Genomic DNA, 26,536 nt, shown 5'->3' with positions numbered 1-26,536 from the left:
TCAAAGCATGGTTCCATTCCTTATAAATGGGCACCATGTTGTCATTTTGACTGCTGTTCCTTCTCAGCCATTTATGGTTATGCAGTGATGTGTGAAGCTGACCTTCTGGGGATTCTGGAAGAATTTCTCCTGCCCTCTTTGATGGGAATTGCTGCTCTTTTGTTCTCTTTCCAACAACCAGCAGGCCACCTTCCTGCCATCTGTGTAAGTCCTGTACAGTGACATGAGGCGATGTCACAGGATCTGTTAATGATTTCAGCATACTGTTTGATATTCAGTACAAAGCAAAACATAGCCCAAGAAAATTATAAACTTTTACACTATTAGAGCTTGTATAGCCTCTGTTTATGGACAAGGATACTGAGGTTTAGAGAGGTTGAATGAATTCCCGTAAGTGTCATAGTTAGTGGTACAGTTGGGATTTCTGATTTCTCATCAAATGCTCATTCCAGGGAATCAGCTATTCCAAGTTTGTGGTAGTTTCATGTAGGATCCTTAAACAAGTCAGGGAAACACATTGCATTGTAGGCATTTCTATGTGGCCTTCACCTAAAATGTCTTCTGTACCAAACTCTGCCAATTTCCCAAATATGGAATTTTCATTTAATTCTCCACGTTAATCTGGGAGAGGCTTTTAGATAGCATGCAATATGTATAACAAAATTCAGTGATTGTCCTCAATTTCAGTGTGCTTTCCACCAGATGGCCAATATATGACCTTCATCTTCAGCCTTAGGACTGGAATATCTCATTGCTACGATTTTGCAAAGACAGCTGCAGTGAACTACATGTTAAGATGAAAGAGCCCCAGCAGGTTTCTGATCATGTTTATCTGAGTCATGGACCCACTTCAATCGACTGATAGATTCCATTCAGTTTTGTGGAAGTCACATTTTCTTCTGTTGGAGTGTACTGAATTCTGATTTACAAATAACACTCAGTGGCAAGAACTGAGATGCTTTGCAATACAATTGTTTTTATGAAGCCAACTGCAAAAGATCTTTGTTAATAAAGCAAAGCAATATATCCTAAGTTATATATCATCAAAATTATTGGGTTTAGTCTTAAATGTGCATTTTTTTGAGGAAAGAGTGATTAAGAGTCCATACTTTAGGCCAACTGCTTAGGTTCAATCCTGAATCTGCCTACACTGTGTAACTTTGGGCAAGTTACGTTACTAATCTTTCGTTCCTCTGTTCCTAATATTACTGGTGCCAAGTAATTGTTGGGAATCTTAAGAGAGGTAATACTTACAAAGCACTAAAACACTTTCTGGCAATTGATGAACACCATAAAGTGCCTGCTATTATTTGTTTTCAAATTTTCATTTCATTCATTTTTTTCATTTACAATTTATTGGATTGTCTTTGGTGTGCTAGCTAAATAATAAAAGATTCCCAGCCCTCAAGAATCTCATAGTTTTAGTGGGTAAACAGACATGTGACATAAACCATGACACTTTAGGTGTACAGCAAGGAAAGTGACATAATGGAGGACTATGAGTACCATGGAAGTAAGGCAAAGAAACACCTAAGGGGAAGGCTTTACAGGGATGTACAAGCTGGGAAAAGAAAAATGACTGAGTTGGCAGCAGTCATCAGCAGTGGGCACCCAGGCATGTGCAGACACACAAGGTCTAAGAGATGGTAGAATAACTGGAACAAAAACATAGCAGCAGAGAGGAACAGTTCAGGGACAGTTGAGATGAGCAGGTAGGAACCAGAATGCCTGTATTCTACAGAAGTTCCTATGAGAGATGATGAGCCTTCAAATGTGGACATTGGCTATGCCACCCTGGAGCCCTCACTGTGAGGGAGCCCAGCAGTGGAATAGGGTGAGGAGCAGTGAGTGCAGTGGGCACACCTGTTACATCTGGTTACGTCTGTCCCTCAGCTGACTGGAAGACATCCAGGTGCTATTCTGCTTCTCTATAGTTTCTCTCCAAAAGTTAAATGGTTATTTATGGCCATGTGATATTATGATAAATGTCTATTTTGGTTTTTATACATAGTTCCTGACTTATAACTCCACAGCTTTTATTTCCTAAATGATTAAAACAATACACTTGAAGTTTTTTTGCCTTTTGAACTTTGATTCCTGAAGCAACTTTGTTATAATGTGGGGGGACACTTAAGCTTCAGAAGCGGGTCTCCCTAAACCAAAGATTTTCTCTTCTGACCTCCTTCACCTGCTCCTTTCCCTCTGCAAGATAGACCATAGAAACCCAGAATTGTGGGTTCCCCAAGGCCAGGTCTTCAAAACTAAAAATAGAATCTAATTTCCCTCACCTTTTCTTCTATAAAATAAATTCTCTGATATTATATCACAAGACCACCATTGTAGAAGAAGTCCTACCTCCCATACCCTGGAGGAAGGAATGCTGCACAGAGAGGCCAAGAAGACTCTGAACAGACAGAACTTGCTGGGTTTCCCCACTCAGCCTATTAGCACGGATCGCATGCTTTTTAACCATCATATTCCTACACAGTTATCTATGCTTTTTACCTAGGCAATGAGATCTCCTTAAAAATCCAATGGACAAAGTTTCCAAGCTTTTGGGCAACTGAACAGGTGGAGGCTTACAGGAGAATAAATAAGAACTCATCCATGTGCTGGGAAGGTGGCACACCCCAACTCCATGGGGACCCCTCCAAACTTCACCCTGTGTATCTCTTCAACTGGCTATTTAATATCATTTAAATTTTCTTTATAATAAACCAGTAAACATTAAGTATTTTAGTGAGTTCTGTGAGCCTCTATAGGAAATTAAATGAGCCTAAGGTGAGAGGTGGTCATTGGAAACCCAACCTAGAACTGGTTAGTCAGAAGTTTTGTAGGACGAATTTAGGGACTAATATCAGAAGCAAGGGAAGTCCTTGGGGACAAGCCTTCCATCTGTGAGATCTGACACTATCGTCAGAAATTAATTGGAGTAGAGGATGCCAAGCTGGCGTCCAAATCAAAAAAATTGATTGCTTGCTTACTGGCAGGAAGAAAAATCCCTATGCATTTGGGGATCACAAAGTGATGTGAGTATATGTGAAGAACTGAATTTGTTTTTCTCCTGTCTTCTCAGGGACTGTGAACATACTGTCCACCATAAGGGGCTTCAAGGAGGTCTCTCCAGAGGCAGAGGGAGACATCTACTTAGAACTCATGACGAATTGCAGAAAGAAGTTAAAGACACATCAAATTTCAGCAAAGAAGGAAGACCCTTGTCAAAAGTAAAAGGTGAAGATACACATCCTCAGAGCCGCATGTGTGCTCTCTTGAGAGTGAGAAGCACTTTTGGGGTCTCGGGCTTTTCTTTTAAAGACACTTATGAAGGGTGGGCATGGGAAAGTATGTGGGAACCATGCCAGCTTGGTGAACTCAGCTCTTCATCATGGACCACAAGATATCTTTGGTGGTTGGTCTTCCAAGATCTTCGGGGTTTCACGTTGTCTTTCTATCTAGGTAATATTTGGGAATGTGCCTATATTATAGATTTTAAAATACATCTCCCTTTGCTTTATCTAACTTGAAAGTCATTGTGCAGGCTAACAGTGCACTTAAGCTTTAGAATCAAAATGAGAAAATTTCCACTAGACATGGTGGCACATATCTCTAATCCCAGCTACTCAGGAGGCTCAAAGAGAAGTATCACAAGTTGAGGACGCCCTAGCAACTTAGTCAGACTGTCTCACAATAAAAACAGAAAGGGAATGGGTACAATAGTGGTAGAAAACTCCTGAGTTTAATCCTCAGGACTGGGGAGGGGGGGAATGAAACCATTTTTCATAGACAAGTAAATTTACTACAGTCACTCTAAGATTTGTAGCTTTCTCAGAAATTGGGGAGTGACAGGTGCCGAGGAAAAAGCAGGTCTGGGGAAGAAAGTCCGATGATGGGGCTTTTAGATTTACAGCTATAGTCTCATTTTCCTTCCCTTTCTACCCATCTTTATTCCTTCTATCCTACCTCAACATACTTCTTAATGGGGGAGAGAGTCACAATGGTTACCAGAGAGACATATGTCTTGTTGTTCTATTTAATATTATTTAAAAAGAAATATATTCTTGGTAGTTTTCAGTCTAAACTAGGTAAACAAACCTTAATTGATTGCTGTGATTTCTTTTCTTTCTCTCCCCTCCCCTCCTCTCCCTCCCTTCTTGGGCTGAAGGTATAGCTCAGTGGTAGAATGCATGCTTAGCATGTGCACCAATCTCTAGCATCACAAATACACAAAGGAAGTTTGGGGAGGAGGATTGTGAGAATTCCCAGAGCATAACGTGTATTTTTACATTCTTTTTTTTCTAAATTTTTATTATTTTTATTTAGCTTTTAATTTTTACAGACTGCATTTTGATTCATTGTACACAAATGGGTTATATCATTTCATTTCTATGGTTGTACACAATGTAGATTCATATCATTCGTGTAATCATACACGTACAAAGGGTAATGATATCTGTCTCATTCCACCATTTTTCATACCCCCTCCCTCTCATTTCCTTCTACATATTCTAAAGTTCTCCCATTCTTCTCTAACTCCCCACCCCCCACCCCTATTATATATCATTCTCCACTTATCAGGGAAAACATCAGCCTTTGGTTTTGGGGGCTAGGCTTATTTCACTTAGCATGATATTCTCCAATTCCATCCATTTATTTGCAAATGCCATATTATTATTCTTCTTTATGACTGAATAGTATTCCATTATGTATATATACCAGAGTTTCTTTATCCATTTATCTGTTGAAGGGCATCTAGGTTGGTTCCACAATCTAGCTATTGTGAACTGAGCTGCTATAAACACTGATGTGGCTGTGTTACTGTAGTTTGCTGATTTTAGTCCTCTGGGTATAAACCGAGGAGTGGGATAACTGGGTCAAAAGGCGGGTCCATTCCAAGTTTTTTAAAAATATATATTTTTATTTTTAGATGGACACAATACCATATTTTATTTATTTATTTTTATGTGGTGCTGAGGATCAAACCTAGTGCCTCACACATGCTTGGCAAGTGCTCTACTACTGAGCTATAACCATAGCCATACATTCTTTTTAATTTTCAAAAATTGCATTAAAACAATTAGAAGGTAGAAAATATAATACAGTTGGCCTCAGTATCTGTGGGGGGTTGGCCAGGGATAGCAGGATCTGAGGATGTTCTGGTCCCTTATATAAAATGACAACAGTATTTACATAACCTATGCATATCCTCCTGTGTACTTTAAATCATCTCTAGATTACTTATAATACCTAATACAATATAAATGCTATGTGAATATTATACTGTATTGTTTAAAGAATGGCAAGAAAAAAAGACATGTACTATATACTTTGTGTGTGTGTGTGGCACTAGGGATTGAACCCAGGACACTCTGCCATTGAGCTACATCCCTACCTTTTAAAAAATGATTTTGAGACAGAATCTCACTTAATTGCTCAGGCTGTCCTGCCTCAGACACCAAATCTCTGGGATTACAGGTATGTGCCACCACACCTGACTCACCTGACTCACCCAGCCTTTTTAAAGAAGACCAATGACACCAACAGCTGAGTAATGTTAACAGCCAGACTTCCTACCAATCCATAATTTCTTTTTTCTTCAATGTTTACTCAGTAAATAATTATGAAGTGCCTTCTATATGCCACATGCTGTTTTAAACAAGAAAACTTTTCTGCGCTGCCACTTACAGAAGTGGGATGGCCAATGAAGGAGTGGAGTATATCAATGATCATGGCTCCAGACAAAAGCAAGTAGAAGGAGGGCAAATCCCGGTCCCACAGGAGCTGGGGAGAGACCCAACCTAGTCAAGGGGTTAGGAAAAGCTTCCCAGCACAGCTGGCTCCTAGGCAGAGCATTGAAGATGGGCCAGGATTGCTAGTCTAGGGATACTGAGTTTGGGTGCAAAGAAGATAGAGCACTTTGGAAGAATTCCCAGTGTAATGATCCAGGCCTCAGGCCATAGAAATTGCCTGGGGATGTAGACTGAAGAGGAGGCTAGAAAAGAGAGGACATGAGAAAGGGCCTGTTTGCATGGCAAGGGCTTAGGAATTTGTATTGTAATAATGGTGAGTTATTAAGTTTTGAGGAGGAAGATTATGATCAGATTCCATTTTTTATCCTATCACCATGAAGAGGTTGGAGAATGAAGGGAAAAAAATGAAAGTAAGGCTGTGGTTGTGTGTGTGTGTGTGTGTGTGTTGTTTGGGGGAAGCCATTATGCAAGGAAAAGGGGCACTTATGGGAATTGGTTGTTATCATCAACACAAATTAATTTTGAGTGAATTAAGGGAAAACAGTAGAAATGGGAAAAGGCAAAATGGATTCCAGAAATGCTAACATAAAATCAGCAGCCCCAGGGCCAGGGTTGTAGCTCAGTGGTATAGCACTTGCCTAGCACGGATGAGGCACAGGGTTCAGTCCTTGGCACACATAAAAATAAATAAATAAAATTGGCAGCCCTAGAACTAGGGACAGGGCAGTCTGAGCTGATGGAGATATTTCATGGTGAGTTGAAGGACCTATAGACATTCAGTTAGATACCTCAACAGTGGTTAGATATTTGATTGCAAACCTCAGGAAAGATCTGGCTGGAGGCATATTTAGAAATCATCTGGTACATGTTCCAACTGAAGCTAAGGATCTGAGAGAAGTACTTGAGTGAAAAGCACAGCAGAGACACTAAGAAAGGTGGATTTTGGGGAACACAACTGCCAGGGATGGTGGGATAAGAGAACAGAGGCAAGGCAGAGAGGGCAGTGTTGCTGATCCCAAGAGGAGGAACTGGTTAGCAATAGAAGTCCTGCAGAGCTTAGGAGAGATAATCACTCAAAACAAGCTAAGCTTGTTTCAAACCTTTTCAAATTTTTCATCAAACCAAAGCTTTCACTAATGCCACTGCCCTTAGCCCACTCTTCCTCATTACTCCTCAGCACCCCTTTGCTCACAGACTGCCAAGAAGCCACATCATTATACGTGTATTTTGCCCTTTTTGAAATGCCTCATTCTTGTCCAAGTTCTGTTCAGCCTTTCAGACCTATCACGTCCATAGCTGCCCACACGTGCTCCAGGCATGCTGTGCTCTATACAGACCTGTTTGTGTTTCATTTTACTTTATGTTATTAGAGGAGTTCCTGGAGAGGGGGACCTTGACTCAGAACAAGTGGGGTCCTTGGTACGTGATGGAAAGAAGTTCAGCACAAGCCAGTGACACAGATATATTTAGGGAAGCAGATACACATTCAAGGGAGAATGTGGGGTAAAGCAAGGAATACACATTCAAGACAGGATACAGGCCATCTCCAGAGGGACAGACAGCAACCCATCGGTCAGGGGTGTTACTATTTATACAGGGATAGTAGCTAGGGGCCAAACTAGAGGGGAAGGGCAGAGTTATACAGTTTCATGCTAGTTTTCCTGCCTTTCCCTCAAATCATGTTACTTTTTGCTGAAAAAGACATGGGCCAAAGATGGGCTAAGTTGTTCAGGAATTGCTTATTTTGCATTTCAAAGGTTCATGGGCATATCCAGTGGCTCACAGGTCTTTCTCTTTTGAGACTCCATATATCTTTTTCTGTATCCCTAAACTCGTATGTCATTTACACTTGATTATATGCCATTCGGTGATTTTAGCTATTAATTCATGAAGTTTGACTCTTCTTATAAACTTCTTGAAATAAAGGTCTTCTTCCTCTGTGGTCTATGTAATGTTGAACAGATAATCCTTGCTCTGAAAAAAGCTTCTGGTTGATCAAAATGATCAGTTTGACTTGTCCAGTTCATGATGATCTTTTTGTTTTTGTGGTAATTAGGGATTGAAGCAGGGACATTCTACCACTGAGCTACCTCCCCAACCCTTTGTATTTTTATTTTGGGACAGGATCTCACTGGAATTGCCCAGGCCGTCCTCAAACTTGCAATCTTGCTTCAGTCTCCAAGTGGTTTGGATTACAGGTGTATGCTACCATACCTGTAATTCAGGATTTTTTTTTTTTTTTTTTTGGTACCTAGGATTGAACCCAGTATTGCTTAACCACTGAGCCACATTCCCAGTCTATTTTTATTTTGAGACAGGGTCTCATTAAGTTGCTCAGGGCTTTGCTAAGTTTCTGAGGCTGTTTTGAACCTGGGATCCTCCTGCCTCAGCCTCCCAAGTTGCTTGGGATTACAGGGGACCACCAGGCATGGCTAGTTCAAAAGGATTCTTAAGGAAGATTTGAATTTCAGATGTCCAGGAGTTGGAGTGAATTTTGGTGGCAAGGGAGACCATTCTGAGGTCGTCTCTTGGTCAGCTGATAACCACATCAGCTCGGGTAGAAGTACATGGGACAGAGGCCAGAAATGAGGGAATCCTCACTTTAGAGAAGCTACCCAGGAAGGCATGAAGGTGTAGCCTGAACAACATTGTGATGTCAACATGTGGTTTTCTTCCAAAATAAGCTCAAACTTTACAGTTGTTCTTTTGAAGCCTCTTTCTGGAATTGCTGCCCACTCTGGCTTGGTTAAAAGTGAGGCTTATCTAAGGGCAGGGGGTGCTGGAGGCAAGACCCCACTAGACAGTGGTTCTGTAGTTAATGTTGATACAAGATTTATAACTATTTCCATTACTTTGTAACCATTGTATAAGTTGCTCTCAGACAAAAGGAGAATTTCATGTCAGAAAAGGAGGTAGTTGCTAAGGAAAAAACAGAAATAAAGTACATTTCCTTACTTTACCCCCAGAGTTTCTTGCTATCTAGATGGCCCACATTCCTCCCTTCTACTGAAGGAGATTAAGTCTGAGGCCAGACTGGACACTTAGTGAGGACCCTGTCTCAAATAAAATGTCTGGGAATGTAAATCAGTGGTAGAGTACCCCTGAGTACAAACCCTAGTACTGCAAAAAGTTTTGAATTCTTCATGACTCTGCATGTCTCAAGGGAAATTTAAGTCCTTTAAGTACAGGTAAGAGTACCTTGATCTTTGTAACCCACATCATTGCTGAATGAGACAAGGAATATTTTAAGTTGGAGGCCATGGTGATTATATCCCTAGACTACCTGGTCCCTCTGTGATTATCAGGTTACACTATCCAGAGGGTGTATTAATCCAGGGGAGTATTAATCCAGAGGCATTAATTCCTATGGAAACTCAGAGACTGGGGGGGCTGCATTTTAAAGATCTCATTGCAAAGAAAATGGTTCTGCCAACTTTTTTCTTCTGTGCTTCCTTTCCTTTGAAGCTAAAGTTAATATTTTTTGGGTCTTACATCTCTCTGCTTCTTTGTATACACCTCTCCTTAGTTTATTTTCCATGAAGAGTGAAGCAGAAGAACATTTCTGTAAAGGACTTATCAACATAAAGCCACAGGACTAGTTACTAATATGAGAACTGGAAGACTGTCATGGTCACAGTTGTGCAGGCATGGTCTTCTGGTGTTCAACAATTAGGCAGCATCACATTCTGTCCTTCTTCTCTCAGAACAGATGGGACCAGTTAGTTCCCAGAACTGACTTATGCTCCATTCCACCCATTAAATAACCCAAAACTGAAGCTTTAGTCTTTAGAAATTCTGTTGAGCCAGATGTGGTGACACACACCTGTAATACCAGCTACTTGGAAGGCTGACTCACCGAGTTCGAGTCCAGGCTAGGCAACTTAGTGAGGTACTGTTTCAAAATAAAAAAGGCTGGGCAATGTAGCTCAGTGGTGTAGTACAAATGAGTTCAATCCGCCATACTGCCAAAAAAAAAAAAAAAAAAAAATCAGTTGAGTCATCAGGTTTTTAAGAACATGCTGTTTAATAAACATCGTTTTCTTTTTTATTTCATTTATTTTTTGCAGTACTGGGAATTGAACTCAGGAGCTTTCTACCACTGATCTACATCCGTAGCTCATTTTATTTTTATTTTGAAACGGTTTCACTAAATTGCCCAGCCTAGCTTTGCACTGCCTCCGCCTCTGAGTAGCTGGGATTATAGGTATGCACTGCGGCACCTGGCTAGACACCTTAAAGGACATAAAGATAAGAAGGAACTCGGTGATTATGTATTATTTGAAATGCAGAACTGTTGCAGATTTTTCTGGGTACACAAAGACAATGTAAAATCCTTAATATCAGATGGCATCCAGATGGGGTCTTCTGGGAAACATCTTTAGGGATTTCTTCTTATAAAGCTTCATATCCCCAATATCTCACCTCAGAATCTCCCAACCATAAAATTAGACTGGTATTTTCATCTGATTTCATTTTCTGCTTCACAAGAGATAATAGAAGCTTATGTCTAAAGAACAGAGCTCCAACAAGTGCAACTCCCCAGATAATGTGTTGCTAACAGCAAAAGAACTTGAAAAGTTATCCCATGTCCCACTTCTGCAGTTCTTCCCTCTGAGGTCAGCTGTAGAAGTACTTCTTAGCTTTTCCTTTTTGTTCTGAAAAGAATTTGGGTGTTTTTTGGTTTTATTTTTGGGATTTGTGAGGGGGAGGCACTGGGAATTGAACCCAAGGGCATTCTACCACTATGCTACATCCTCTGCCCTTTTTATTTTTATTTTGAAACAGGGTCTCGCTAAGTTACCGAGGCTGGCCTCGAATCTCTTGCCTCAGCTTCTCAAGTCCCTGGGATTACATATGTGTGCCACTACAGCCAGCCTGAATTAAGGTATTCTGATGAACATTTTCTTTTTTTCTTCCATACTCCCTCTTCTTGTATTTCTCTTGCTAGTTGACTCTGTAATCCTTAGTACTTTTCCCTTGGCATTAATACTTATGTTGAGACTCGGTTCATAACCTAATTTTAGTAGGAGGCTACTGTCTAGTGGGTGCTGACTTAGCAAATGTCTCAATATAGGGTTACTGGAGTTAAAACCAAAATACAAGTATGAAGGAGACGTTAGACTCTCCCACTCATGAACCATTCCTGTATCACACACTAGTGACGGTTCTTATAACAGCTATTTTTTTTTGCAGCTTTAGAACCAAACATTTTGATAAACACTTAACAGGCATCATATTATATCATAATAGTCCTCACATCAACCTTATAGGGCAGCTTCTCTGTCATTAACTCTACTTCACAGAAGACCGATCTTAGGATAGTCATTGTGACTTGTTGACAGTGGGGGCTCAGAATTAGAGCTTAGGTCTCTCTAATGCCAATGTTATATAGTGAACTACACTAGTAAAGCCTAGTAAGAATCTTCAAGCTTTCTAGCCCATGTCTTGGCAAAAGTTTTTGATCTGTTTCTCTGCCTGGAAATCTCCTTCCTTATCTCCTTTCAGGAATTCTAACTTTTCCTTTAAGACTCAGTTCAAGGTCACTTGGAGAGACCATCTCCCAATCACACCTTCTATGAACTGTGAATTAGGGCTTTCTCTAAGTGGAACACTCAACTCTACTTTTCTAGCATGATTCCACTTCTTGTCTACCTCCCAAGTAGACTGACCTCCATGAAAGCAGGGACCCTATCTTATTGGTCTTAGCATTCCTAGTATTTAGCATAGAGCCCAGCTCATAGTAATAAAATAGAACAAATATTTAACATTTACTTAGCACCTATATTGGTGCCAGGCAAAACAATTCATTTTTTAGACTCCCTCATTTAACCATCTACAACTACCCAAACAATATGCAAAATTATGAAGCATGCTTTGTTCTTTAAACAGGCTGAGAAAGTTCTACAACTTGCCTAGTCACTAAGTAGCAAAACCAAGACTGAACTCCAGGTCTCCCTGAACTTCTTTCACATTTTACTGATTATGCTGGGAACTGAAACCAGGGGGGTTTTAACACTGAGTCACATCCCCAGCCCCTTTTATTTTATCTTTTGATACAGGGTCTCAGTAAGTTGCTCAGGGCCTAATTTGCTGAGGCTGGCCTCAAACTTGTGATCCTCCTGCCTTAGCTCCCAAATTGCTGGGATTATAGGCATGTGCCACCATACCTGGCCACATTTTATTTTTCATGCCCTACATTTTTTACCTGATTAGGATTTTTTTTTCTTTGAATATTAAGAATAAATGGGAAGATGACATTTTCTTCACTAAAATTAGTAGTACCCGCACAGTACTTGCTGTTTTTTTCCAGTTGAGGATCTTTGAAGAAAGGGCTCTATTTATATAAATTGGTATGCAACTTTTTTTTTTTTTTTTTTTTTGCAGTGCTGGGGATCGAACCCAGGGCCTTGTGCTTCAAGGCAAGCACTCTACCAACTGAGCTATATCCCCAGCCCTGGTATGCAACTTTTTAAAAAATATTTTTTTAGTTGTAGAAGGACATAATATCCTCATTTTATTTATTTTTAAGTGGTGCTGAGGATTGAACCCAATGCCTTACATATGCTAGGCAAGTGCTCTACCACTGAGCTACTACTCTAGCCTGGTATGTAAATTTTATTGAGGAAAGAAGCTTAGGAATTAAAAAGTACAGTTAACTGGTATGCTTCTTTCCCCAGTAACTTCACATGAAATTTTGCATCAATTTTATGAAATATTTTACAAAATAATTGCTGTGCTCATCAGGCTAATCTGTCACATGGACATTCCAAGAGTTAAGCATTTCTTAAGTACAGATTTAGTTACCCAAGATAGGCAAATCCCAAATGACTTGATTTCCAGAGCCTTTTTTTTTTTAAAGAACAATCCTGCTGGGCACAGTGATGCAGGACTGTAATCCCAATTAATTTAGGAGGCTGATACGTGGAGGATTACAAAGTTTGAGGCCAGCCTGGGCAATTTAGTGAGACTTTGTCTCAAAATGAAAAATAAAAAGGGTTGAAGACACAGCTTTATGCTAGAGCACCCTGGGTTCAATCCTCAGTGCCAAAAATAATAATGATACTAAAGTAAATAGAACAATGTTTGAAATTAAGCTTTATGTTAAATTTAGGCCATAGTTTTTTTCTTTTTTAAAAAATTTTTTACAGACTGCATTTTGATTCATTGTACACAAACAGGGTACATCATTTCGTTTCTATGGTTGTACACGATGTCTCAGAATATGCATTGGTTTTTCCCAACCTAATGGATGAATAATTTGCCTTTCTTTAGTTTGAGGTTCAATTGCTTACCTCAGATTTTCAAGTTACCAGTAAAATCAGTGCACAATTTAAGATTAGGTGGGTGCTAAAGAAATAGAAGCATTTATTAGCCTTTATCTTTTTTTTTTTTTTGGTACACAGATTGAACCAGGTGAGCTTAACCACTGAGCAACATCTCCAGCATCCCCACCCACTTTTACTTTTTATTTTTATTTTTTGAGATTAGGGTCTTACTAAATTGCTCAGGGCCTTGCTAAGTCGCTGAGGCTGGCCTCAAACTTGTGATCCTCCTGCCTTATCCTCCTGAACCACTGGGATTACAGGCATGTGCCACCACACCCAGCTCTATCATGCTTATATTTATCGTTCTGTTTCAATGTATGTATAGTATTTCAAGCCTGTCTGGTTACATCTTTAATTACATCAAGGAAACCCAACTCTTAAAAAAGTAATCTTATTTACTCCTAGATACCATTAAATGTTGTTCATTATTAACTCATGTTATGATTGCTACGAGACCCAATTTACAAGATGCGTCTGTGCCTCACGCTGTAGTGTGTAGCGATACAGAACCCTGGACAGTAAAGGGACCTTGTTCCAACTCCATCATTCTAAGGATGACAAAAAACGAGGTCCAAAGAAGCCAGCGGCAGTTCCTGGCTTCCCCTCCAGCGGAGGAGGGGTGTTCCATTAAGACTGGTCACAGTTGCTCGCCGTCTGCCGCCGGCACGTCTCACCACGGTTTCCCTCTTCCTCAGGCTGCCCTGGCCCTCTGCGCTGCCGCCATGACCACCGCCATCCTGGAGCGCCTGAGCACCCTGTCGATCAGCGGCCAGCACCTGCGCCGCCTGCCCAAAATCTTGGAGGACGGGCTTCCCAAGATGCCCTGCACCGTCCCGGAAACGGATGTGCCCCAGCTCTTCCGGGAGCCGTACATCCGCGCGGGCTACCGCCCCACAGGGCACGAGTGGCGCTACTACTTCTTCAGCCTCTTTCAGAAGCACAACGAGGTGGTCAATGTCTGGACCCACCTGCTGGCGGCCCTAGCTGTACTTTTGCGATTCTGGGCCTTTGTCGAGGCCGAGGCCTTGCCATGGGCCTCTCCCCACTCCCTGCCCCTGCTGCTCTTTATCCTGTCCTCGATCACTTACCTCACATGCAGCCTTCTGGCCATCTGCTGCAGTCCAAGTCGGAGCTCTCCCACTACACCTTCTACTTCGTGGACTACGTTGGTGTCAGTGTGTACCAATATGGCAGTGCCTTGGCCCACTTCTTCTACAGCTCCGATCAGGCCTGGTACGAGCGGTTCTGGCTTTCTTCTTGCCAGCAGCTGCCTTCTGTGGCTGGTTATCTTGTACTGGCTGCTGCTACGCAAAGTATCGTTACCGAAGGCCTTACCCAGTTATGAGGAAGATCTGTCAAGTGGTACCGGCGGGGCTGGCCTTCATCCTAGACATAAGTCCTGTGGCACACCGGGTGGCGCTCTGCCACCTGGCTGGCTGCCAGGAGCAGGCAGCCTGGTACCATACCCTCCAGATCTTCTTCTTCTTGGTCAGCGCCTACTTCTTCTCCTGCCCGGTGCCTGAGAAGTACTTCCCGGGTTCCTGTGACATTGTGGGCCACGGACATCAAATCTTCCATGCCTTTCTGTCTGTCTGCACGCTCTCGCAGTTGGAAGCCATCCTTTTGGACTACCAGGGGCGGCGTGAGATCTTCCTGCAGCGACATGGTCCCTTGTCTGTCTACATGGCCTGTCTGTCCTTCTTTTTCTTGGCTGCCTGTAGCGCTGCCCACCGCAGCCCTTCTGAGACATAAAGTCAAAGCCAGTCTAACCAAGAAAGATTCATGAGGCTTGCAGGTGGAATGAGATGTGAAGGTAGCCCTTGTGATTTGGGGGAAACTTAACAGTAGAAGTTGACTTATTTTTAAGGGTTTGATTTTTAAAGTAATATGAATTTCCAAGGATGTGCTATGGCTACAGCATTTCAAAGCCAAAGGATTCAAGAGTTTTGTTGTTAATTAAAGGAGTATTCTTCTTCCTTCTGGGTCATAGCCTTACAAGGGAAGGGATCTTGGTAAGACTGATGAAACACTGAACTGAGAACTATCTAACTGCCTAAAATTTGAGCAAATTCTGACTAATTTTCAGAGACAAGTCGTAGAACCGAATGGATAATAAAAATTGTACTGAGAAGTAAGTAGGTGGTTTATCCTCACCCTATTGGAATAACCATCCTACTATGCTGATCTTTGGTAATTGCATAAATTGACCTAAAGACCTGTCTTATTTGGATTTCAAATTGTCTACAGGAAAAGTCAGAATCTTTAAGATAATTCAGTGAAACTGTTAGAAATAATGAATTACTCAGTTCATCTGATTTCTGATCCCTCCTCTCTCATCCACTGTACCACTGACCCTTTCTCAGGACAAATGTCTGCCTGGCTGTTTTGTCTGAAGTGCTGTTCACTCCTGTCCCTTTTTGCATGGTAACTTAAAGGATTATGAAGCAGTCATATTTCCAGGAAATGCTTGAAGCCGTGTGAACATTCAGGAAGTTCATTTTCCTATAATAATGTAAATGGTACTAGAAAGCTCAGTGCCAAGAGCCTCCAGGAGGTCCAGCCAACAAGCATGAGTAGCCTTGCTTGTTTGGTGTTTTGGGACCATTATTTTATACCTGTGGACTGTAGGATTACCAGAGCTATTAGGGCTGCCTTACAGATCAGGAGATCTGGGGGTTGCTCTAGGAATCTGGTAGACTTGACAAACATGTTTGAAAAAAACCCTTTGTAGTGTGAATTGGTCCTAAAGTTTCCTCTAAGGATCTGATTATTTCAAGAGGAATTCGAAGTCCAGCCTTCTACATAGATGCCACCTCATGAAGGACCAACCCCAATTCAGAGTCCTCAAGCAGGCAGTTCTGCCTCAGCATAAAGCAGAACCTTAAAATAATCAAGTCCCAGTATAGACAAATGTGGGCTCACTGTGGTTGGTCCCTGAAGGCTCCTTGGGGTCAAGAGCAAGTGAATCAGGCACCCTGTAACCAAAATGCTCTCCTTGGAACTTTGCTGCCAGCAGCTTCTGTGAGATAGGTGGTGCTTGCAGTTGATGTTCTGGCCATGCAGCCCTCTCTGAGGATTGGCTTCTGTACTAATCCCAGTGACGGATGCTGCATCAAAGGAAGGGCTGAGAATCCACCTCTTCACAGGCTATGTTTCCTATCAGTATAAGGTCCCTTGTTTACTAAAAAGTGACGTGGTGTTTGTTTTAATTTTGGTTTGATGAACCTCCTCTAAGATTATTGTCTTCACGAAGATTACTTTTATTCCTTTTTCTGAAAGATTTGTGAGTTTTGTGCCTTATAAATGAAAAATGTATAAACACTTATTTATATATGCATGTGTGGGGATTTCCTGTCTTGGATTATTGGATCAGAAAAAAAAAATCATTGTAAACCTAAGAAAGCTAGAATTACTATAATCAAAAGACTTTGAATCTGTGTTTTGGCCAAAAAAAAAAAAAAATCCAACTCAAACTTTTCTATACTCTTTAAATCATGAAAGCATGTGTCTTGTTAGCTACATTGTTTTGCTAAATGAGTTTCTTGTTATCCTCAAGTATCTCAACTTCTGTGCTAAGTGTCATACAAGCTTCTGTTTGCCGAGGCCAAATTCACATCAAATAAAGTTAGCAAAACTGAACAGGGTTGAACTGAACACAGGGAGGGAGGAATTGTGCAAACATTTAAAAAAGAGGGTCAATTTAAACTGGGAACTTGAAAATGAAATTTTCATTATTATGGATTCATAGACTATTTTTAAAGTTGGTGGGAGAAGTGAGAGAAAAAGGAAGAAGGGAAAGGTGTGAATCAAACTCTTGAACATAATGTGGTGGTACTGGTGGAGATCTTTAGATTAAATCATCCAGATTTTTTTTTTTTTTTAAAGAGAACGGAAAGTAGAGGAGTGATCCTCAAATGTATCTACAGACCTATGCCAGGCTGCACGCTGTATAGAAATAGGCATGAAACTAAGATACTGCCATACCATTTTTATTTTAATTTGCAGAAGTACTGACCCTCAAGTAATTGAAAAAATTTAAAACAGAATAAAGGAAAAATAAAACAATTTTCTTTACAAGCAATATGGCAGTACTGGGGATGGAACCCAGGGACGATTTCTCATTAAACTGCATCACCACTTCCTCCACCCCACCCTTTTGTATGACATGGTCTGCTACATTGAGAGGCTGGCCTCAACTTTTGATTCTCCGCCCTTAGCCTCCTGAGTATCTGGGATATATATAGGCACGTGCCACCATGTGCAGCTACAATATGCTCTCAAAATACCAGTATCTCATTAGAAATATATAAACACAGGAAGTGTAGATGTTTCTAAATATGCAAACCTTTTTTTTTTTTTTTTTTTTTTTTTTTTGGTACAGGATTGAAACCCAGGTGAGCTTAACCACTGAGCCATTGTCCCTACCCTTGAGATCCTCCTGCATCAGCCTTCTGAGCCACTGGGATTACAGGTGTGCAACCACCACATTTGGCTAACTACCCAAACTTTTGAAAGGGGCTAGTACTTCTTTGTGTGTGTGTGTGTGTGGTGTTGTGGTATTGGGGATTGAATCCGGAGGCGTGCAACCCAGTCCTTTTTATTTATTTTGAGGACAGGTTCTTGTTAAGTTGTGGAGGGTCTCACTAAATTGCTGAGACTGCTCTTGAACTTGGAGTCCTCCTGCCTCAGCCACCAGAGTCACTGGGACTATATGTATGTGCCACTGAGCCTGCCCCTTTAAAAAAAATTATCATTAAAATGAGTTATCAGTAAGGTCGAGTTAAAAGAATAAGAATTTTATAAAGGAGATGACTATTTTACTCCACAATAGCAGCTCCAAACAGTTGACAAATACTAGAAATTCTGTTTATTTCTTCCTTTCTCACTTTTAATTAAGACTGAATCTATTAAATGAAGATGTTCCTGATAAAACTAAATTATCAGTCATTTACATCTTTTGGTAAATAAAAATTCTGATGGATTTGTATGAGGTCCTATTGAGGGTAGAAGAAACACTGTAAACTATGGACATATTTGACTGTTTCCCTCCTGTCTAGTTTCTTCCTGACCTGTATTTGCTGATGAGCTAATTTTAATGCTCTTAAGATATTAGGGTTTTCATTTTCCGTTTTGACTGAAAGTATCTTAATAACAATATTTGCAAGATTCATATACTAGAAGCTTGAAATAATAGGTGTTCATAGCCATGAAATGAGGATGGTTTATTTCTGTCTTTGTTGACCACCTGTTCATAATTGTACCTTAACTTGAAAATAGTAGGTTTGGTTACTGCACTTAAGTTTCATATGGATCCTCCAGATGGCGATCATGTCTTACTTAGGGACAGCCATTGTCACCCACTTCTGCCTACTAATAATGTACTGGTCTTGTGTTTTGCTTGATTGCTTGGCAAAGAAAAAGTGGACTCTTTCTGCTCTATAAATCTACTTACACAAATGATTCATAAATGGATTTTGTATATGGATTTGTTGTAATGTTAACAGTTTAAAGAAATAGCTACCTTCTTTGACCAGGCCCTGCATAGGGGCTACCTTGAACAGCCCCTCCTAAAGCAAATTTTATTAGACAAACATTACCAGAAGGAGGCGAGGATATTTTACATCCATCTATAAGTAGTAAATATATAAAGTTTTAAATTGTCTCTATACACCCCCCAAATATACATAGACCTCTAATTCCTACTTGTGAGTAAAACAAACTTTTAAAAAAGCTACAAAGTTGTTTTCTCTGAAGATTTCAATCTAATTGAATAAATACTCCTACTTTCACAGGTAATAGTATTAAAAGAATAAGTTTTTGAACGATGACTATATTTTTTGAAATCTAAAAATTATATTAATGATAATTCTGTAAAAAATACTATAATACATGTATTTGTGAAATGTGGCATCCATCAAACAAATGACTTTGTAGTCTTCACAATTAGATTTAATAGCTAAGTAAAAGGCAATTATCTGGGTTTACTGCAGCTTCGGTCAATAGTACTATCACCATAATAGTAAGAAAACATTTCTATGGTTAGAGGCTTCACTGGTAGGAACTATGGGAAGTTCCTCTGCCCAAACCTTTTTTAATCATCAGCTGGAGCCCAGCAGTTTCTTAATGTTTCTGTTGTCACTGGTACTTGTTTAACCACTCTTAGTTATTAATTTAACAAGAATTTATTGAGCACCTACTGGTGGCAGCATGGTTGCTCTGGAAATACCATAGTAAGGAAAAATAGACATAGAGGCTACAGACAATGCCTGTAGTCTGCTGAATGAGGACCAGCATCTTCCCTTTGGGCCCCATGACAGGGTTCCTCTTTCTAGATTTTGGTCCTGGTTACAGCCTGCGTACCAGATGGCCTGAGGAGATTGGCTTCTGTGGGCCAGAACCTTTTCAAAGGGATTGAGCTTTCTGTCTTTTCTCTCCAGACGCCAGAAACATCTCCCCTCCAGCCAGACAGTCACCTTAAAGACACTTCAATCTCTTATTCTTCAACCATTCTTACTGCCCTCTGGTTGTTTAGGTCTAGGAATCTATAACACATCCAGACACAGAAAGGAACCCTGCATTTCCACAAGCAGTATAGACAACCCAGGTCTCATCCTTCAGGAAGGGGAACATGGATTTTGACCAGAGGACGTTTCCCATGAGAATCACAGTGAGGGATATTCATTTATGTTAAGATTTCTGGAGGCCTTAACCAAATTGAAGTCTCCAGAGTAATACATCAAAATTTTATCATGCATTATCCTTTCCCAAACATTTCCACATCTAAATAACTGTATGAGGCATGTAAAATAAAAAGGTATTCATGGATCTAGAAAATATAGTAAAGTAACTGGTTCAAAGTCACATGACTAGCTATAATGTTTTAAAACTCATTTTTTCCTTCAGCTAAATCAAGGACTCCTCTAAGCAGAAACATCAGCACCAATATTTGCAGAGTAGTTACTGTGTATGAGCATCTATAACATTATGCATACTTTAACAAAATCCTCATTTCAACTTTGATTTTAAATACCTCATGAATCATCAAGATTTATTATTTCTTTTGAGGTTAAAGTGACTTAACTTCCCTACATATCCTCGGATACCAAATAAAGCATCCCTTGTGCCACAGAGGCTTCTCAGATGGTCCCAAACGTCCACTGTCCATTCTTGACCTAGATTACAGAGAAATTCAATTCTCCATTCAGTGTCTCGAAAATACCTTTGAATCCTTGGATGAGAAGCTCTTTCAGTCTTGATAATCTTGCCTAATCCCAAATTCTCACTCCTCATCTTTCACTGGTTGTTCCTCAATTAGCTCATCCACAGACTTTGACCGAGATAGGGATTTGAACATGGGATTTTAAAAACCTTACTTGCCTTATAAAAGAGTTATACAGAGTTAGAAAATTAGTAGAAAGTTTTTTTTTAAAAGTCACTGGTTATTTCTCATTTTAAACTAATATAAACTTGTCAAAGAAAATGTAGAAAAGTAGGAAAAAAGATAATCCAAAGGTCTGTCACTAGAATAAATCCTTTGGGGAAAATAAGGCTTTTGTCAAGATTAATTTCAACTACAAAAGGTAAATAAGCAGTGTCACAGAAAGCTTCCTGAGAAATCAGAAATTAGGAACTAAAAATTTAAGCAACCTTAATACTTCTTCATTTTTATTAAGTACAAAGTCAACAGTTTACAGGAATACCAAGACAGTGACATTATACTCCCTTCTGATGTTCTATTATGCAGGTAATTGATGATACTGGCTCATGAAACAAAGGCCATGATACATTATCTCTCAGTTGAAAGAATTGTGTGAAATGCCTTTCTGAATCAAGCACCCAGAGTGTACTGTGCTAGAAAGATCTTCACTGGAGGCAAAACCCAGCCTGTTGAACTGGTAAATACCACGATGTACCAGGCTGTGTTCTAGGTATCCATGGCTCAGCAATGAAATAAAAACATACAAATCCCTGCCCTTGTGGAGAAACAAAAAAACCAAGTAAATAAATTACAGTCTGTTAGAAGGCGATGGTGCCAAGGAGAGAAACACAGCAAGAAAGAGGCACAGCTGGAGGCCTGGTGTGAATGTAAAGTTTAAATAGGATCAGGGAGGATCCCCAAAAGAGAGGTGAGGAAGCCAGCTTATGTTTCTCTCCCAGGAACAGGGAATAAGTGAAAGGGCTCTGAGGCCAAAGCCTGTAAGGAATAGAATGGAGGATAGCATGAACATAGAGGGAAGCAGAACATGAGAGTCCCCAGTTATTAAATGTAAATATAATAGGACCTCTGTGGTAGGGAATTATGTACAGAGAAAAAATTCAGAAGTCAGTTTCAGTGTGCTTAAATGTGTTTCCCATCTGAGTCCACCCTGTTAAGCAGATGTTCCTGGGTTATACCTTGGCAGCTTCCCATATGGAGCCTTGCTTGGCTTTCACACTGACTCACTTACCTTCAAACACGTTCACACTTGGGTGAAAAGGCTGTAAAGGCACTGTCTGCTCTTGCATCCCAGTGGCAATGAGTGGGGTGGAGAGGAGGAAAAAAAGAGAGGAAAAGAGAACTATGATGATGGACAAACCAAAGGAATAGGGAAAAGGCTCAGGAGCTCTGTGGGAAGTTCTAGACTTCATCCTTTTCCATGGCACACAGGAAACTCTTGGGCTCTTTTCAAAATGTCACCTCAAAGACAGATTGGAATCCCTCCTATCCTCTACAAAGATCTGGGTTATGGGTGTGTGTGATGTTTTATATGGAGTGGCCTGGGGAGGGGTGTAAAAATGAAGGCAAAACTCAAATCTTGCTTAAGAAATCCTTACAGCCGCTATAATTCCAGGACTCAGGAGGCTGAATCAGGAGGCTGACAAGTTAGAGGCCAGCTTGGGGCAACTTAGTGAAACAGTGTCTCAAATAAAGAATAAAAAGATCTGGGATTGTAGCTCAGTGGTAAAGCACCACTGGATTCAGTCCTCAATACCAAAAAAAGAAAAAGAAACCCCTCTCTATGTCACAGAGTCTCATGTATCTGTGTATGTGAGAATGTGTGTGTGTGTGTGGTGGGGGTGGTACTAGGAATTGGATCCATGGGTTCTTCACCACTGAGCCTGACCCCCAGCCCTTTTTATTTTTATTTTGAGACAGTGTCACACTATGTGGCCTAGCCTGGCCTGGAACTTGCTTCAGCCTCCTGAGTCACTGGGATTACAGGCACACACCATGGTGGCACCTAGCTGTACAGTATTTAAAATGCCCAACATACTTTCCCTCTTTCCTTCCCTTTACCTTAATCTACCTTAAGTTAATCATCTACAGTTTTTCCAGTTCCCAGTCACTCTTCAAACTGTCCCCATCAGATTATTCCCCTGAGACAAGGTAAAAGCAGTCATTGTGTGCTCTTTGAGGTACCAGGCACTATTATAAGTGCTGACATATACTGATTCATTCAATATCCCAATAACCTTATGAGGTTGAGAGTAATCATTATTCACCCTATTTACAACTAGGGAAAAGGGAAAAGTCAAAGAACTTCCAAGGGTCTCAGAGCTGGTAAACAGATTGGTATTTTTTTTAAAAAGTCAAATACATTTATTCTTCATTCATTAATGAAATATTTAAAGATATATCTTCTGTAGACATAACTATTGTAGTAATTGTGCAAATTTTAGAGATACAGGAGGAGATGCAAATTTTCATAGTTTTGGGAGAGAGAAGTTAGGAATGACTCCATAGAGGGAGTAAGAAATCTTGATGGAATAGAAATAACCAAGTTGATTTGAGATGTAAACTCAGGAAAGAGCGAACAGCCAGGTATAGCTAAACATGAGGATCTTGAAGGAGAATGCAGTACATGAAGCCAAAATAACAGTATGCACCAGGTAGCATTGGTCAAGATAGCTCTGTGGAGTGGTTTCAATGCCAACCTAGCAGATCAATGGATCAATGATTCTCAAGAGAGGATATATGTATACACCACAGTTGGAGAGCACACTACCCTCTTCCCTGTCATACATGTCCTTACTGTAGTCAGGCACAAATATTGATTAAAAGGTTCTTTGTAATATCTTCAAATATATAAAGAGAATCCAAAAAGGCAATAGACACCATCTAAATATTTTAAGCAGGCAAATCACTTGTCATAGCTATGTTTTACTTTGTATAATTCTATAATTACATATTCAGGAAGAATACTGTTTTTAGTTATTTCCCTGCCACAGCACAAGGTACCTACGTATAAGTGTGTTATGTGGGTCAATCTCAAGTGCTTCTCAACACCAGAATTGGAATTTGTACCTCTAAAGTCTGAGTCCATGGTCTTTTTTTTAAAATTATTTTTAATTATAAAAATACCCTCAAACATATGCAAAAGTAGGCATAACTGTATAATGAATTCCCATGTAACATGTCAATAATTATCAACTCAGGGACAAACTGGTTTCATCTATATGAAACTTGCTCCTTTACATATTTATTTTAAAGCAAATCATATCATGTTCTGCATAATACCTAGTTTATGCATTCTTGAAAACGGAAGATTTTTTAAAGCAAAACCTTAATACTTTATTATGTCTTTAAAACCAAACAATTCCTTAATGTCAAATATTCAGCAGTTTAGCCTGGTGGGGTGGCATACACTTGTACTCCTAATGACTTTGGAAGCTAAGACAGGAGGATTGCCAGTTTGAGGCCAGCCTGGGCAATTTGGAGAGACCCTGTCTTAAAATAAAAATAAAAAGGGCTGAAAGGTACATAGCTCAGTGACAAAGTGCCCCATGTTTTAATCTCTAGAACCCCCAATCTAGTGTTTGAATTCCCCATGGTCTCAAACTTAATATAAATTTTGATTAAATCAGGATCCTAATAGGGCCCACATGCTGCAATTGGTTGACATGTTACTTAAATTTATTTTCACCTATAGGTTCCCTTCTATTTCACTCTTCACCAACATACCCCTTGTAATTCATGGGCAACAGGGTCATTTGTCGAGAGCTTTCTACAGGCCCAATCTTAACCCATTCCGGCAATCTGACTTTGGGTTACAATATTATGGACCTCTCATTCCATGTATTCAAAGGGGTTAGAGCTCAATGGAGTCATTCCCAGACCCACTGGAGCTCACTGGTTTACTCCATGAAATTATAAGTAAAATCTGCATGTGAAGACATGTTATCAGAGTCTGTGGCTTTTTCATGATTTTCAAATGATCCCATGACCCCAAGCAGTGAATGATTAACTCTGGTTCTGACTTCTCATTTTAGGGAAGAAAACCAGGAGACTCAAAAGAGGTAACTGTCTGGTTTACATAACTATTCATAACACAGGGCAAAATGTGACACTAAGAATCCAAACTGGTTCCACACTGCATACTTATGAAAAAGGAAGAGGAAGAGTAATTTTGGATATTTGAATAGTACTGGGGATGTGGAATGTGTGTGAGTATGAGGACAAGAAAGCCGGGGAAATGTCCCTCAAAGTGTTCTCTAACATTGATTTAAGCCACTCCCTGGACTCTGGAATCTCTTATCTTAAAAGAGGGGCTAGTCAATTGCGTTAAACTTTGCAAACTATGGGAAACGGAGAGAAACATCCAGAAATTTCAAAACAGATTCTGAGACAGATTTAGGACCCACAGGAAATCTTCATTTGACACAAAATCATACCATTTGGGATTTAGGCTATTTTAGTCTTGCTGTGAGCTCACAGGATTGAAAACAAATTCTGGGAGGCAGTATCAATCATCTATTGTTTCAAAGTTGCCATTTATCTGTCCTCATTTAGAATCCAAAACCCTATTCCATGTTATTGCCACACCATTCTCACACTTTTCTTTGAAGGAATTAGGAGTTTTATTACACCAGAGATGTCTCAGTACCAGAATGCCAAGACCAATGATTTCTCATATGCTAAATGAGGAATGTCTTTCTTACTGTGAGAGGATTAAGGCAGAACGTTAGACATTAACCAATGATTACATGTGGGGAACCAGACATTAACCAATGATTCTTTAATCTCTTTTGGCCTGGGGATTTCTCATTAGTTAAATGAGCTGGTTAAATTGTTATCAATGGCTTTCCAAGCTTTTTTTTTATGGTAACCACAATAAATACTCACTATATGAATGCATATGTATAATATAGCTATATATGTCTCTATATATGTATTAGATAGATAGATAGATAGATAGATAGATAGATAGATAGATAGATAGATTTTTTTCACTGAATTATTCTTGCCCATACGACACTCCTTTAAAAAAATCTGAGCCAGGCATGGTGTCAATGTCTGTAATTCCAGCAGTGCAGGAGACTGAGGCCAGAGGGTTCAAAGCTAGCCTCAGCAACTTAGCAAGACTCTAAACAACTTAGCGAGACCCCGTTTCAGAATTTAAAAATAACAAAGGACTGGAGATGTGGTGCAGTAATAAACACCCCTAGGTTCAATCCCCAGCACCAAAATAATGATGATGATTATAATAATAATATTAAATAACAATTCTGGTCATGGTCACGATCTATTAAGTTCATTTTAAGAACTACTAAGAGGGATTCAATAGCAGTTTGAAATATTCTTTATGGTGATCTCCAAGTCATCATTCATTAGTTTACTTGCCAGTCACTATAACTGTTTAGTGGGTATCTTTGAGCTAGGAAAATGGCATAAAAACCCTCTTCAAGAAGCTTACATTCTGTGTGGTGTGTAACACACAAAGTTCAAAGAGAAAAGAAAATTTCAATTGAATTAGTAAATCCATCAAATAGATTTGACTTAAGGAATTGAAAAGCAGCAGAAATACAAGTTTTTCCCAAATCCCAGCAAGAAGTCACAGAAAAACTAAATAGCCTAAACCCCAATGGTGTGATTCTGTGTCATATGACGATTTCCTATGGGTCCTAAATCTGCTGCAGAATCTATTTTGAAATTACTGGATGTTTCTCTCCCAAAAGGTTTGCAAAGATCAAAGTAACTGACTAGCCCCTCTTTTAAGATAAGAGATTCCAGAGTTCAAGGAAAGGTGGCAATGATTGTTAGAGAGCACTTTGACTGAGGGACATTCCCCTGGCCATCTCATTCTCAAATTCTCCACACTGTCCACACCCCAGTACTTGCAAACCTGCAGGTGTGTAACTCTTGTGCTCACCCCCAGTTCTGCCCTAGAAAACATGCTGTACAACTTATACCCAGCAGAGGGAACTAGAACACCAAAATGACCAAAGAAATAATCCAGGACACAAAGAGAGCCATTTGGTATTTGTCTTGTGGATTTAGGTAGCACAAAGTAAAAAGGTAAGAATATCAGAGGATTGAAAACAAATTCTGGGTAATGATGCCAGTTACAGGCAAAATGTGAAAAAGAAGATGCTTATTTTAGGTGACTACTCATGGCCTGTCCCATCAGGACATCTCCCCTCAGGATTCTCTGGGAGACACCTTCCAAGATTGAGACTCTTCCGGTTTGGCTGCTGGCAGCCTGA

At 40.0% G+C, this 26,536-nt stretch overlaps 1 protein-coding gene across 1 annotated transcript; it reads left to right on the top strand.

Annotated features, from left to right (window-relative positions):
* Positions 1–3,114: 3,114 nt before the first annotated feature.
* On the top strand, positions 3,115–16,948 carry PAQR8 (progestin and adipoQ receptor family member 8). The gene is given in 6 exon segments (XM_079147654.1): positions 3,115–3,231; positions 10,533–10,632; positions 13,768–14,176; positions 14,179–14,319; positions 14,322–14,800; positions 14,802–16,948. Coding segments are annotated over 4 exon segments (1,059 nt in total). The 5' UTR covers positions 3,115–3,231; positions 10,533–10,632; positions 13,768–13,794; the 3' UTR covers positions 14,859–16,948.
* The last annotated feature ends 9,588 nt before the right edge of the window (positions 16,949–26,536 follow it).

This window comes from Sciurus vulgaris (assembly GCF_902686455.1).
Source record: "Sciurus vulgaris genome assembly, chromosome: 7".
NCBI lineage: Eukaryota > Metazoa > Chordata > Mammalia > Rodentia > Sciuridae > Sciurus > Sciurus vulgaris.
This window is presented reverse-complemented; position numbering and strand designations above follow the sequence as displayed.